The following is a 14,847-nucleotide window of genomic DNA, read 5'->3' as shown; positions in this document are numbered from 1 at the left end:
CTGCCCGCTTAAACCCACTCTCGCACGTGAGATTGTGCGTGGATGTGCCCATTTCTTCAGGTCCCTTGGTCTCGTCTTTTAACCTCCACTCATCTGAGGTTCAGTCAGCAGTGGTGAGAGGAGCAGAAGGGGGGGATTTCAAAGATTCAAGTGTCGCCGGGTTACTCTGAGGTTTTAAAGGCCGTGCTCTTGGGGCCGGCCGCAGCCTGGGAGTCCCGCCTGCCCGAGGTCAACTCTCAGCTGCCGATAGCAGCCCCCTGGCAGGCCCTGGCGGTGGCCTCCTAGGCAGTGCATCTCGGGCTCCTCCGACGCCCGGTCTTGGTTACAGGCTGCTGACTGACTGGCGTTTCACCCGAGGCGTGGAAGAGCAGACCAAGGCCTTCCTGGATGGCTTCAACGAGGTGGCCCCCCTGGAGTGGTTGCGCTACTTTGACGAGAAAGAGCTGGAGGTGAGGGCTGAGGTTGTTGGGACCCTGAACCCCTTTGCCCCTGGGGCTGTCCTGCCCTTTGATAGCCTCACCGCGCACCCACAGCGACTCACCAGTAAAGCCCTGCGCTCTCCCAGGACGGTGGCAGCGGGCGAATAACATTGACTTGGGTCTCGCACCTGCCCTCACCTGGGCCCTTGTCGGCAGGGGGTCCACGTGTTACCCATACTATTAAAACTGCCCGCAGAAATAGTTGAAGATGTGTGGGATGCTTTCATCTGCCAGGGAGTGGGTGAGGCATGGCGCACCAGGGGAAAGGGCTGGCGCCGGGTGCCTGACACCTTCTCTCTCCACCGCAGCTGATGCTGTGCGGCATGCAGGAGATAGACATGAGCGACTGGCAGAAGAACACTATCTACCGGCACTATACCAAGAACAGCAAGCAGATCCAGTGGTTCTGGCAGGTGGGTACTGGGTCTGGTCCCTGCAGTCAGGGTGAGGGTCTGGGCAGGGATGTTTGAGCCGTCGCCACAGAAAGCGAGACCTGATTCGACCCCAAGCTTGAGGACGCTTGTGTGATCACCTCCCTCATCTTTGACACTCTCCTCACCTCCCCCAACTTGCAAAAGGAGATGAAAAACCCAGCCTTGGGACAAAAGGAGCTGTTGCAGCTGGGTCGTGGCCACTGCATTTGACAGGAGGTGTCAGCGGTGGGCCAGCTCCCAATGCTGGTGTGTGTGTATGTGTGTGTGTGTGGATGGGGGGGTGGTTTAGGCAGGAGGGAGAGCTCTCGTGGGTTGCGTGGTCTCCTTCCAGCCAGGTGGGGTGGGAAAGCCTGGGCTTGCTCCAGGGAAACTGAAAGCGCTTGATGTCCTGGTTACAGTGAATCGATTCCTTTATATGAGTGGGTCTTGTCGTTGTGGTCCTTTTGAAGTATAGCATACATAAAAAAGAATGAGCGTATATAGGTTTTCTATGGAGGTAAAATTCACATACCATAAAACTTCACCATGTTAATTTAAGCATTTTAAGGTATGCAGTTCAGTGGCTTTTACAGTAGCTTTTGACAACATTGTGGAACCATCACCACTATCGAATTCCAGCACATTTCATCTCCCTTAAAAAGAAACCTCATACAGGGAATTCCCTGGCAGTCCAGTGGTTAGGACTCCGAGCTCTCACTGCCGAGGGCCCAGATGAGGGCTCTGGTTCAGTCCTTGGTTGGGGAACTAAGATCCCACAAGCCATGCAGTGCAGCCAAAAAAAAAAAAAGAAACAAACCTCGTACCTATTAAGCAGTCAGTCTCATCCTTAGCATTTTTTAAAATTAATTAATTATTTTTTGGCTGCGTTGGGTCTTTGTTGCTGCGTGCGGACTTTTCTCTAGTTGCAGTGAGCGGGGGCTACTCTTTGTTGTGGTGTGCGGGCTTCTCTTGTTGTGGAGCACGGGCTCTAGGCGCGTGGGCTTCAGAGTTACGGTGTGTGGACTCAGTAGTTGTGGCACACGGGCTTAGCTGCTCCATGGCATGTGGCATCCTCCCAGACCAGGGCTCGCACCTGTGTCCCCTGCATTGGCAGGTGGATTCTTAACCACTGAGCCACCAGGGAAGACCCTTAGTGTGTTTTTAGAAGTGGAACTTGAATGGAAAGGAGACTACCTGGCCTGGGGTGTCCCTGAGACCAAGAGATATCACATAGATTGGTGGGAACGGTCTATAAGCACAGCCTCTTAGAGCAGCTTTGGGGTTTCCCAGGTACTGGCTGTCACCTTCCCACCCAGCCTGGGCTCCATGTTCTCAGCCCTAAAGAGGGGCCCTGGCTGACTGGAGAGTTACAGGTCAGGGCGAAGTGCTGGGCCATGGGGGCCCTGACTCCGCCTTGGCTTGCGGGGTTCCAGGTGGTGAAGGAGATGGACAATGAGAAGAGAATCCGGCTGCTGCAGTTTGTCACTGGGACCTGCCGCCTGCCTGTTGGGGGATTCACCGAACTCATTGGTATGTCTTCACTTGCCCTGCTCGCACCCTTGGGTGGAGGGGAGGACAGCTCAAAGCGGGAGCAGGACCTAGTGTCTTCCTGGAAGCAAGTCCAGGGAAGGGGGCTGAACCATCTGTGGTGGAGTCGGAGGGTCCTGCCTTAGGAAGGGACCATCCTGTTATATATAATGTGTTTTTCTTTGGGTAACAGGTAGCAATGGACCACAGAAGTTTTGCATTGACAAGGTTGGCAAGGAAACCTGGCTGCCCAGAAGCCACACCTGGTGAGTGTGCTGGTTTTGGTGGGAGGTGGCCAGAACCTGAGACCCGATGAGCCACTGAGGGCAGCCCTGTGGGCAAGGTGGCTTCAGGACCTTGACCCGGGCAACTTGTGTGTAGTTCTGGGGTTTGGGGAGGAGGGGCTCCTGGGCCTGGGCCTGGGCCTCTGATCTTTTGGAAGTTGTGACAGCAGTTATGTGCCCTGACGGCCGTACCAGATATGAAATACTGAAACACTGCTATTCCAGTCAGCAAAGAGCTGCTGTCCTGAGTCCCCCCCTGCCTGTGGTTCCCCATTTCCCTTGCAGCCCTGCCTCCTCTGACCCCTTCATGGTCCAGGGACACAGCACAGCCTTCAGGGACCCTGTTCTGGCATCTGGCTGGCTGGCATTGTGGTCGAGCCACAGTCTGAGAACTCTTTTGACCCCACCCTGTGGCTGTTAGAGCTCTGACCTCCCTGTGCTGACTGCCCTGCTCTCCTTTCTCAACAGTTTCAACCGGCTGGATCTGCCACCATACAAGAGCTACGAACAGCTGAAGGAGAAGCTGCTGTATGCTGTCGAGGAGACCGAGGGCTTTGGACAGGAGTAACTCAGGCTGCCCCTTCCCACACCCCCAGCACATATGTAGTCTTGAGTCCTGCTTGCCCGAGAAGCTGCTGGCCGCACAGCCCGGGAGGCCCCTGCGGATGGCGGCCCTGCACAGGACCACACTGTCATCAGGCTGGTGGCAGAAGAGCCTGACCTCAAGAGGCCCTGCCCACCCCACCCTCCTACCCGCTGGTGGCAGTCTGGAATAAAGCCCCCATGTCACTCTTGGCCCCATCAACCATTGCAAAGCCTGGAGGGCTGACCCTGTCTGTAGAGCTCACCCTCCTTCTCCCCCGAGACCAATCCTAGGTGTGTGTGAGTGTGCAAGGTGGGGCGCGCCATGCCGCAGCCCTAGGCCTCATGGGCTGGTTAGGTGAGAAGGAGACCGACCACTTGGGGTAGGTGTTCTGGGCTAACAAAGCCCACGGTCTTTGTCAGTAAAAGAGGTTCTGTTTTGTATAGAACTTTTCCAGTGATCTGTATAAATGAAGGTCTGAGGGAGCGGAGCTCCAGATCAAGGTCACCGCTCGTCCCTCGCTAGCCGTCTCCAGCTGCAGAGGCTGAGCAGCATGGCCCCTCCCTCCACTCATTGCTGGCCAGTTGGTTCTTTCCAGCAGATAAAGGGTCGTACCAGCTGCTTGGGTGTTGCGGATGGAAACGGCAAACCCCCTCAGACTTTCTTTTCCCATTTACATACACTTGAAACATTTTGTGTGTAGGGCTGCTTTGTGTTCTGTTGTTGGTATGCTGCTGTCACTACTTCCTGTCAAGGAGCTGGTGCGCCAGGCATGGCTGGGACCCTGAGGGACCCAGCACTGTTGGTCCAAGAATTTCCCAAACAGCTGCTCCCCTTAGGAACCTGCTTAGCAGTTCTACGAGCTCAGGCAGGCCTGACCCGGCGGCTCAGCTTCCCAGCAGCCTTGTCCCCAACCCTTGACAGAGAGGGAAGGGGGTTGTTGTCCTGAGTGGCACCCCGACCTCTCCGCCTCCAGTAGACAACTCCCTTTGCTAGATGGGGTGACGGGGCACGTGGGGCTGACCTGCCAAGCCCCCGGACCTCCAGGCGGCACATGCGTCCGGGTTGAGAATGAAGTGCACCCCAGCTACTGTAGAGTGTGTTCACTCTGCCTAGAAGTGCAGCTTTACCTGCACAGAGGAAACGATGCTCTTGGAAGCCAGCAGAAGGGCCCTGAGCTGCTGCCCATTGTCTGACTTGATTGCTGGAGCTCCTGCCAGCCTCTGCCGTGGGCATCCCGCTGTGTGTTGAGATCTTCCAGGCGAATACTCTCCTCTGGGATGCTGGAGTGGTGATTGTTGCTGGGCCCCCATGCAGGCCCTCATACTGGCTACGTGGTCTTCTGAGGACAGTCTCGTGCTCCCAGGTCCTCGTCCTTCCCCCTGGCCTATGTTGGCTCTGTTGTGTGTGCTGATTCGGGTGGCTCAGCTCACTGCAGCCCAACCTTTCTTCTTCCCTCGAATCGTTGGCAGTGCTTCCCTGCGGTGTCTCACCATGTTGGGGGTTGGGGTGCAAGCTGCCTTGCGGGGTTTGGGAGCCTCAGGCTCACGCGTGTGCAGAGTGTTGTCATGTGGGTGTGGGTGTGTACATACGTGTATATAACTGAGGTGTCTGTACGGAATGCCCTTTGGTAGCTCTGAGTTGGTCACCAGATTGTTTTGTAATGCCCACCCCCTTGCCTCGGTATTGCCAGTTTCTTGTGCAATAAACGATCAGCAGCTGTGGGTGGTGTTGGCGTGGATGTGTCCAAAATTATTGTCCTCCAGACAAAAGGCCTCCAGGCCTCACAGACCCTCTAGGTCCAGACAGGGGCGGACATTCCATGACCTTGCTGGTTTTGAGAGTTGTGTGTGTCATTAACCAAGACAGCCACACTTCTGGTGGGTGGCTGAGTCCTCGTCCGGGGATCACAGGCTTCAGCCCTCGGTCAGTTGCCTCACAGCACCCTTTTGGCCTGGGTTTCTTTGAGCAGTTGCTGTGGAGCCAGAGCACCAACAGCTGAGCCTGCAGGTTGGACCGGCTTCAGGAACCGGCTCCTGGGGACAGTGTTATGGGCAGTCATTCATTCGAGAAACATTTCCTGGGGTTTCTTGAGTTCCGTGATCATAGAGGGACCCCCTGATCTTGAGCTCATCACAGTCAGACAAGGGCTTGCCGCCCACTTTTTTGAACACCTGAAGGTCCAGATAGGACCCATCAGTGCAGTCTTGATGCTTTTGACATGGAAATGACTTGGTTGTGGATCAGGCCTTGCTCTCACCGGGCTTCTTCCCGAGGGAGGCAGAGGTGGCAGAGCATCTCCTCCCTGGAGTTCATCAGCTGAACTCACTACCCCCAGCACCAAAGCTACACTTTGAGGAAATTATCGACAAAAGCCCACACGTTATACAGATGTCTCATAATAAATTCCAATAAGACATCTCTAGTCGAAATTGTTCTCCCCACTCTTATCCCCAGAAGTAACTGCTGTTCAGTTTGCTGTCCTTCCAGACTATTTTTGTGTGTATAAATCATATGTACGTATAATTTTAAAATGTACTAAAAATGAGATCTTACACATACTGAGCAACTCATCTCATTAAATGAGATATTAATAGGGACACCTTTCCATGTTCGTCAACATAGGTCCAGTGAATTCTTTAGTGTGTGATAGCCCATGTCATGGTTGTCCTGTAACACAACCATCTTTGTCCTAACGGGCATTGTATTTGTGTCCAACAGTTTGCTGGTGGAGGCTCTTGGTCAGGTCTTGTGCACCGATGCTGCTCTTCTGGGAGGGGGCAGTCCTGGAGTTGGACGGTTGACTATGCACCTTTATTTTATTTTATTTTTTTTTAAACATCTTTATTGGGGTATAATTGCTTTACAATGGTGTGTTAGTTTCTGCTCCATAACAAAGTGAATCAGCTATACATATACATATGATCCCATATGTCTTCCCTCTTGCGTCTCCCTCCCTCCCACTCTCCCCATCCCACCCTTCCAGGCTGTCACAAAGCACCGAGCTAATATCCCTGTGCCTTGCGGCTGCTTCCCCCCAGCTATCTACCTTACTACGTTTGTTAGTGTGTATATGTCCATGACTCTCTCTCGCCCTGTCAAAACTCACCCTTCCCCCTCCCCATATCCTCAAGTCCGTTCTCCAGTAGGTCTGCGTCTTTATTCCTATCTTACCCCTAGGTTCTTCATGACATTTTTTTCCCTTAAATTCCATATATATGTGTTAGCATACGGTATTTGTCTTTTTCTTTCTGACTTACTTCACTCTGTATGACAGACTCTAGTTCTATCCATCTCATTACAAATAGCTCAATTTCATTTCTTTTTAAGGCTGAGTAATATTCCATTGTGTATATGTGCCACATCTTCTTTATCCATTCATCCGATGATGGGCGCTTAGGTTGTTTCCATCTCCGGGCTATTGTAAATAGAGCTGCAATGAACATTTTGGTACATGACTCTTTTTGAATTTTGGTTTTCTCAGGGTATATGCCAAGTAGTGGGATTGCTGGGTCATATGGTAATTCTATTTGTAGTTTTTTAAGGAACCTCCATACTGTTCTCCACAGTGGCTGAACCAATTCACATTCCCACCAGCAGTGCAAGAGTGTCCCCTTTTCTCCACACCCTCTCCAGCATTTATTGTTTCTAGATTTTTTGATGATGGCCATTCTGACTGGTGTGAGATGATATCTCATTGTAGTTTTGATTTGCATTTCTCTAATGATTAATGATGTTGAGCATTCTTTCATGTGTTTGTTGTATGCACCTTTATTTTTATTTCAAAGTTGTAAAAACGGTTTAGAAGTCCAAGACAGGAAGGGTCCACAGTGAAAGCCCCCCTATTTTGTTCCTCAGGCATTCTGATCACCTTCTAGAGGCGACTGTTGTTGCTGTTTTCTTTCGGATCCCTCCAGATAGACTTTAAAATCCCAACAGATTCTACTCAATTGCCCTTCAAAAAGGTTCTTGTTTTACCAGCCTTAGCATTGGACAGGACCCCTTGCCTCCCCACTCTGCGAACTGGATCTGTGAGCTTCCTGTCTGTTCTTCCGGCTCTTTTTACACTTTTCCATCTCCTAACTCTGGGCATCTGCCCTTTTGCTTTTACATGATCATAGTGTTTTTTTTTGTTTTTTTTTTAAAAACATTTATGTTCTATTTTGTAACCATAATGAAGTCTGTACTTTTCTAAAGGTTTATTCAAAAAACTGAAAAGCAAGAAAAATGTTTATATCACTATGATGATCTAAATGCTGTTTACTCCAGAACAAAATGGTATAATGTAGTACAACTATTTCTCCCTCATACAGCTCTTTCACCCTAGGGATTCTAATTACTGATCCTTGATTTTACTATATCCTCATTTTTTTTTTCTTACTCTTAAGTGTTTCAAGTTAAATTAGACAAGCAGGAAGCCTCCCTACCTCTACACGCTGTAGTAAGTTCCTGATAAAATTAGCCAAAGCTACAAATTATTTTGGAACTGAAGAGTAGATATGACTCCCTTTGTCACCCAAGGTCCCCATTGGGGCTCAAGACTTTATGTAAGGTGGGACCTCACTGGATCTGGTATATTGCCCTTCTATATTGGGGCTCACATCATCCTTCTAGAAAAACTTAGGCTAAAGATCTACGTGCTTCCATTCAGAGGAATGCTTACAAATAGCAGGCACTTCTTGATCTTCAGCTGAACTTGGCAACAACAAGGCCCCAGCCTCATCTTGGGGAAAAAAATTGAGTCAGTACCCAAAGTTATTACCTCTGCTCATTTCCCTACACTCTCCCCCATGAGTCTAGTTTTAAATACTCTTTTCTCCACGTCCCTCTGATTCTGAGGTTGGTTTAAGTTTCATAGTCACTTTCAAGGTCACTTTCCTGTGGTCCATGCTGCACGAGTCAAGCACCAATCAGCTGACTCAGATCGGAGCACGCGACTTGTCTTTGGCACATTTTCTGTTTTTTGTACCTTCTGAACGTCATCATGGACTCAGGGCCTCACTCCAACTCAGCTGGTCCCAGTGACAATGATCATTGTTTTCTTTTTGCTGCTTGTCACAGTTTTGGCCCCTTCAACTCGACTCTCTTGTCACCTCTCCAGATATACTTGATGGTCTCCATGACATCTAGTACCAACACTAGTTCTCTTGCCCAAACACAGAATCAACTACTCCACTAGGAGCCCTGGTTCTTTTTGGTGTAAAATAGTACTAGAAACCAAAATGTGGGGTTCCATCAGGATGGTACCATGAACTCATGACTTGATCAGCTTCTCGGCTCCAAATGTATAATATAAAAAGGGAACACAAAATATAAAAAGACAGAAAAAAAGGCTGGTTCAGAAACAAGATAAATAAGCCCATGGGTTATAAATAAAACAAAAATGCAGAACGTTGGGCAAGATCGAACTGTGGGTCGGCTGCACCTGGAGCCTGGCAGTGGTGGCTGAGAGTTCAGCGGAGATGGGCACCAGTTGTGTACCTGGCTGTGGCTTTGAGAAAGATGGAGGCCCAAGGAGGCAAACTCATTAAGCCAAACCATCCCACTGGTTCTGGCCTGGATCTGTGACATTCCTATGTCCCCCCCAGGCCAGGGCCCCAAACTGCCATTCAAAGACCAGACTCTGGAATGGATGGTCAGCAGGACAGGATGTGGCAGCTGCAAAACCGTTAGACAGGAAAAAGCGAGTGCAGATGGAGAAGGAGGAAAAGAATAACTCCTTACTCAAAATTTTTGGCTCCCTATTTCAGAGAAAGACATTCATGAGTGGTCTCTTGCCTGCTAGTCTCTGCTGTAAGGGTATTAGGTGGCAAGTGGGCTTTTTCATGGGGCCCTAAATATCACTGTGCAGGGGTCTTTTCTCTGGGGTGATCAGTTTCTCCAGAGATGAGTCCTCTGCTCCCCACCTGAGTGGGAGACTGTACCTGAGCCAGGTAACCTGCCTGTAGGCTTCCTGGGAACAAGGAGCAGGAAGGAACCGGGGCTCTCAGAGTCCTGGCCACTGACCTGACCTTTTCTCTCCCCCTGGCCCTCTGCTCTGATTCGGGTCCCTGAGCCTGGGGCTCCACTTGCCCCCTGGTCTTCTGCAGCTGGCAGAGGGGAGGTAGCCAAGCTGTATGGGGCTTCATGGGGACCTGTATCCCACCCTTCTGTGTAGAAACTTTTACCTACCCCAGTTTCTCCTCCCCTCCTGCCTTCCTGTTGCCCTTACGTACTGAGTCTCTGTGAGGACTCGCTCATTTTCTGTCTGCATCTCCCTCTGCAGTGTCTTAGGTTAAGACTTCTCCTTGGTTGGTTACACTCCACCTTTGAACACTTTGTTAAACAACCTTGTCCACTGCTGAATCCTCTTATGTTCTCTTTGCCTTTGTGGATTAAGACTTTCACAAAGCTTTCTTCACTGTTGTTTTAGTGAGGCTGGAGAGGGAGAGGAGATGCTTCATCTGCTATCTGTCTCAGTTAGCTTCCTTTCCTTTCTATAGGTCTGCCTGTGGGCAGCTTGCAGCTGTGCAGAGAGGTCCCAAAGCGGGCTTGGCTGTTTCATTATATAGACTTTCGACTAAGCTGTCGTGTTTACCCCCATGGCACTAACTCTGATCTTAGGCCTGAGCCTTTCCCTGCTCAGAACCCTTTTGGCTAAGCTCCTTCCACATGAATTTGAAGCTGGGGCTCCTGCTGCCCAGCCGCTGCTCCTGCTTTCCTCCTTCCAGAAATGTGTCGAATTCCCTTGTCCACCTTACAGATGCTACCTCTTAACTTGGGCCAAATGGCAAGGGTAAAATGGGAAATCTTTGACATTCATTCACTCTCATTTTAGTGGGGTCTTGGGAGGGAGAAAGGATAAATACATGTCAGAACTGGTTTTTGCTAATCAGCCACGATTTTGCACCTCACGTCTTAGGAGCACTGACTTGGTTCCTAACTCTAGGGATTTTGTTTTGTTTTGGTTTGTTATCCCTAAAGCCACTGGGAGCAATAGGTAGTCCTGCATATAAACGAGGAATGTTTTACTTCTATATTTTCTATTAACATGATCTTTATTCTAAGGCTCTCATTAGGCACTGAAATTAAAAATGAAAAACCCACTGTAGTAGATTGTGGATTACCCTGGTGAATTCTTGTTTTTATCTGTAGGAGGCAGGCTTCTTAGGTGGCCCCCCATGACCCCCTCCTGGTATGCACACCCTTGTGGTATAATCCCCTCCCCTTGAGTGGGAGTGGTCTAGAGACTTGCTTCTAACCAATAGAATATGGTAAAGGTGACGGGCTCTCTCTTCCTGCGATTAATTTAGAAAGGATTTGGATCTACTTGCTAGCTGACTCTCCACTGCCTTCTTGGCTTGTGTACTTCGATGAAGCAAGCCGCCATGCTGGGGAGGCCCACATGGCAAGGGACTGAGGGCCCCTTTGTGTCAACAGCCAGTGAGGAACTGAGGCCCTCAGCCCAACAGCCCGTGAGGAACTGAATCCTGCCAGCAACTACACGCTCTTAGAACCTTGAGATGGCAGCAGCCCAGCCAACACCTTGATGGTCTTCTGTGAGCATCACTGAACAGAGGACCCAGCTAGGCCCTGCCTGGGCTCCTGACCCAGAGAAACTGTGAGATACTAATATGTATTGTTTTTAGCTACTAAAGTTTATGGTAATTTGTTATGCAGCAATAGATAACTGATACACTATCCTAGGTCAGATTAAATGTCCTTGGATTAGCATTTCTTCCAAGTCCCAGGTCCTGAATGTGGCCATGATTTTTAATAATGAAAGAGCCATGGCATGGAGATTATCTGTAGTTCAAAAAATCACACTAACCAGGAATATAGGCAGAAAAGTACCAGTATCACTCTTCTTCCTTTTCTTGGGGAAAGAAAATACTGGGAAGTGGGAGTCATTTCAATCCCCGCCCCCAGCCCATGGCCTGACATCACTTCCCGGGTAGTACTGATGGCCTCAGAGGCCTTGGGTTTGGCCCAGCCTGCGACTGTGGCGCTCTGCCTTGGGTTGTTATTCATTCTTATCTGGGCTTCCAGCCAAACCCAGTTGGCAAGAGTCATGTCCAGTCTCTCAAGGACAATTTTGAGTCAATTTTCTGTACAATCACAGGGTGAGCAGTAGGATAGATGGTGCCGTTGCAGCAGTGAATGCACCTGAAGGACGGCCTTTGCAACCGCGGGACCCCCATGGGGGTTGGTTCAAGGGGCACATCTCCCACCTCAGTGGTGCCTCCCTCGTGAGCATCTGGGCCCTGGTGAGTTGTGGGTATAGAAGTGTCCTTTTCTTCTGGGAGGGAATTAATTTCATCCTTGAACTTTCGGTTTTTATAGTCGTGGTTGTTTGCCAACTCTTGTGATTGGTTCACATTGGTTAAAATATGGGGTATTATGGGGTGGGGGAGAAGTAGCATATGCATTAAACTTTTATGCTGTCCCTACTCTTTTTTAAAAAATATTTTTTAATTTTATTTTTTACCTTTTGGCCGTACCGTGCAGCCTGTGGGATCTTAGTTACCCGACCAGAGATCAAACCTGCACCCCCTGCATTTGAAGTGCAGAGTCTTAACCACTGGACCGCCAGGGAAGTCCCCCGTCCCTACTCTTGAACAGGGGCACAGATCCTTGAGGCATCGACTGTCTGCCATGGGCTACAGGAAACCCCTGGATAAGTATTTTTTTTTCTAGCTTTATTGAGATACAATTGATAGAACGTGTTAGTTTAAGGTGTATAATGTGGTGACTTGATTCGTGTATATATTGCAAAATGATTACCACAATAAGGTTAGTTGATGCATCCATCAGCTCACATAGTTAGCACTTTGTTGTTGTTGTTGAGACCATTTAAGTCTGGGATGTGGTGAGAACATTTAAGAGCTACTCTCTTAGCAACTTTCAAGTGTGTGATACAGTACTGGAGTCTTTATCTGCTGTGGGGTAAGAGGTAGGGATAAAGCCAGGGTTGAAAATGAGGAAGGAGGGGATAATAGATGAACTGAGGATGTCAGTTAGTTATTTTGGTTAAAAGTTTAGCCAAATTATGTTATCATTGATCAGATACTAGCTGTAGCATATAGAGAGAGGTAGACACTGGTGCTAAGTTGCAGAGAAGGAAGACACTTTGTGGAGTGTAATAGACATATATGTATGAGAAGAGATCTTGAGCTGGGAAAAGACTTCTTAAATATGATCCACAAAGTGCTAACGATAAGGCAAAAAGTTGGTAGGTTTATCTACATCAAAATAAAGGTTCTCTAACTTCCATATGTGCAGAGACCACCTGTTTCTTAAAAACACAGATTACCAGAGATTCTCATGCAGTAGGCAAATTGTATAAATTTACAATGAAATAAATGATATCTGAAAAGGGTAATAAATACTCACTATGCATCATAGCTTAATCATTTTACTATGGTTTACTATCATCTGTGTTCTTGAGGTTATTTTTAGCTCTTGTATCCATATTTAGGTAATAGTATGTAATGGTGTGCTAATATGCATCTTTTCCCAATTCATGTTGGTTTTGAAATCAGCCATGGTGGGAGTATTTACACCAGGGAAATTGGCAAAAGGCCACAAATCAACATCCTTTCTCCTCTTTTTTAGAGACCTGGTTGTTACACATTTACCATCACTCCACTGGATATGGCCCTTAAAGAAATCAGGAGTGAGGAAAATCAAAGCATGAACTATCAGAAGGGCAGAGAAAAACCTTGTATATTTATTGCCCAAGCAGCAGTGTATAGTAGAGTACAGTAGGGGTGAAGGTGTGGCAACTTGACCCAATTTTTTTGCACCCATATGCTCTCCAGATTCCCTCAAAGTCTAGCCGGGATGGTTGCAGCCAAAAGCAGAAGTGGTGGGAAGCAACTCTGGGGATGGTTCCCAATTCCATGTTGAACTGGCAATCATATGATTCTCTTGCCAAGATGAGATTAGTCAATGGTGCCATCTAGTGTTGAAGAACAGATTGGCTCCAAAGAGGAATGCTCAGAGAAAGATTTCTCTTGACATAGGACTTGGAAACACACTAACTAATGCAGTTTCCTCTTCCTTTCTTTTCCTCTATTTTCTTTCCCTACTTCCATTTCCCTGCTTCCAGAGTCATTTTTATAACTACTCCCCCAATGGGAATAGCCATTAGTTTTGGGTTTTTTTCTGTTTTTTTTTTTTTAAAAGATATGAACTCAGTGCTGCTTCCAGGCAAAATAGATAAATGCAGAGAGTTGAAAGGCACAGATACGGAAATCAGCACTTGCCTATATTATGTATAATAATTTGGAATGAATTTGTTTAGGGAGGCTGTAGAGATATTCTCTTGTGGGTCACATAACTCAGATGCTTCTCTACTTTCCCAACACGTCCCATATCCTTCCTATTTCTTGTGTCGGGGGCAGATGGAGTAGTTTGGTTAGCAACCGCAAATTCATTCTCAGGTCTTATTTCTGCTTCATGGATCTTTTCGTGGGAAAATGGTAGAAGAAAAGGCCTGTTCATAACTTCCAAGTGAATAGGATCTTTCATTCTTTTATGAGGACCTGTGTTAATAAGTTCTTTTATTTGAAGTGAAGGTAATTGTGCATGGCTAAGTTCTCACAGCTGGAGGGTCCTCCAGAAATGGGAGTGAGATTCTGGGGTTGCTAATTCCCGCTGGAAAGGTTTACTTTGCATCTGGCACACTGGAGAAGTAATATGGTAGTCCTTCAGTGATGATTACTTCCATTTGTCCCTTTAGTGACTGATGATCTGAGTAAAATGAAAGAACATTTAACTAATTAGCGGGCCCAAAGCTGCTGTTCCACCCTGATAGTATCCATCTTTTCACTAAGGATAACTGACCTCTAAGTTTAGGGATATTTCAGATGTTTGTTATCAGACAGAAAACTAGTAAGGAATAAATGCCCTCCTCTCTGTAATGTGTGTAGCAGGAGCAGCCTGAACTCCCTAAGCCATCGTGGAATGTTTTGAAAATGGAAGGAAGGGAATGTCATAACTCTGGATATGAGGTCCAGAATTGGGATCAGACTTTTTCTAGGATACTTTTTCAGTGTGTTCAAAAACAACGGAAGTAGTTTAGAAATCTCATCTTGAGACTGCTGAGCTATCCAGACACATGGCTTTATTTTAGGTGAGGGCCATGGGTTTTGCAGTCAAGTCAGCTGCTATTTGTATAAGCAAGACTTCATCAATATTCTTACAAAGCTTGCCCCCCTTATATAGGATGGCAGCAATTTTGCCTTAGAAAATGAGCCTACGTGACGCTAAAGGCTACAAATGAATCTTGTTACAGGTAGGAACTGAAGAGCCTGTTAGGAAGGTAGAAGTCAATTTTGCCACACGTGGCTCAAACTATTAAATATAACAAGGCCTGGGTATTCCCATGTTCTCATATGCTCAATAAACATTACAATTTATCAAACGGTGACTAACTTAAAAGCCTGTGGCATTGTCCTGTTAGACCCTGGGAAAGCTTTTTAAGTGAAGATCATACTACTAAAGGTGGATATGATCCTGTGTGGTCTCAAGTTGCCCCCGATCCTACATAAAGGACCCACTCTTTGGGATGACATTCT

At 47.9% G+C, this 14,847-nt stretch overlaps 1 protein-coding gene and 1 long non-coding RNA gene across 2 annotated transcripts in view; both read left to right on the top strand.

Annotated features, from left to right (window-relative positions):
• Positions 1-5,010, top strand: part of WWP2 (WW domain containing E3 ubiquitin protein ligase 2) — a 122,094-nt gene extending 117,084 nt beyond the window's left edge. The window contains exons 19-23 of the mRNA XM_024763090.1: positions 329-449; positions 788-892; positions 2,326-2,422; positions 2,613-2,685; positions 3,172-5,010. Of these exons, the coding sequence (XP_024618858.1) occupies positions 329-449; positions 788-892; positions 2,326-2,422; positions 2,613-2,685; positions 3,172-3,271 (496 nt within the window). The 3' untranslated portion in view covers positions 3,272-5,010. The remainder of the gene's footprint in view (positions 1-328; positions 450-787; positions 893-2,325; positions 2,423-2,612; positions 2,686-3,171) is intronic.
• Positions 5,011-6,979: 1,969 nt separating this feature from the next.
• Positions 6,980-12,657, top strand: LOC112411788 (uncharacterized). Its single transcript, XR_003005693.1, has 2 exons — positions 6,980-11,532; positions 11,774-12,657. It is a non-coding gene; the product is annotated as an uncharacterized LOC112411788 (long non-coding RNA).
• The last annotated feature ends 2,190 nt before the right edge of the window (positions 12,658-14,847 follow it).

This window comes from Neophocaena asiaeorientalis, unplaced genomic scaffold (genome assembly GCF_003031525.2).
Source record: "Neophocaena asiaeorientalis asiaeorientalis breed wild unplaced genomic scaffold, Neophocaena_asiaeorientalis_V1.1 scaffold678, whole genome shotgun sequence".
In the NCBI taxonomy this organism is placed as follows: domain Eukaryota; kingdom Metazoa; phylum Chordata; class Mammalia; order Artiodactyla; family Phocoenidae; genus Neophocaena; species Neophocaena asiaeorientalis.
This window is presented reverse-complemented; position numbering and strand designations above follow the sequence as displayed.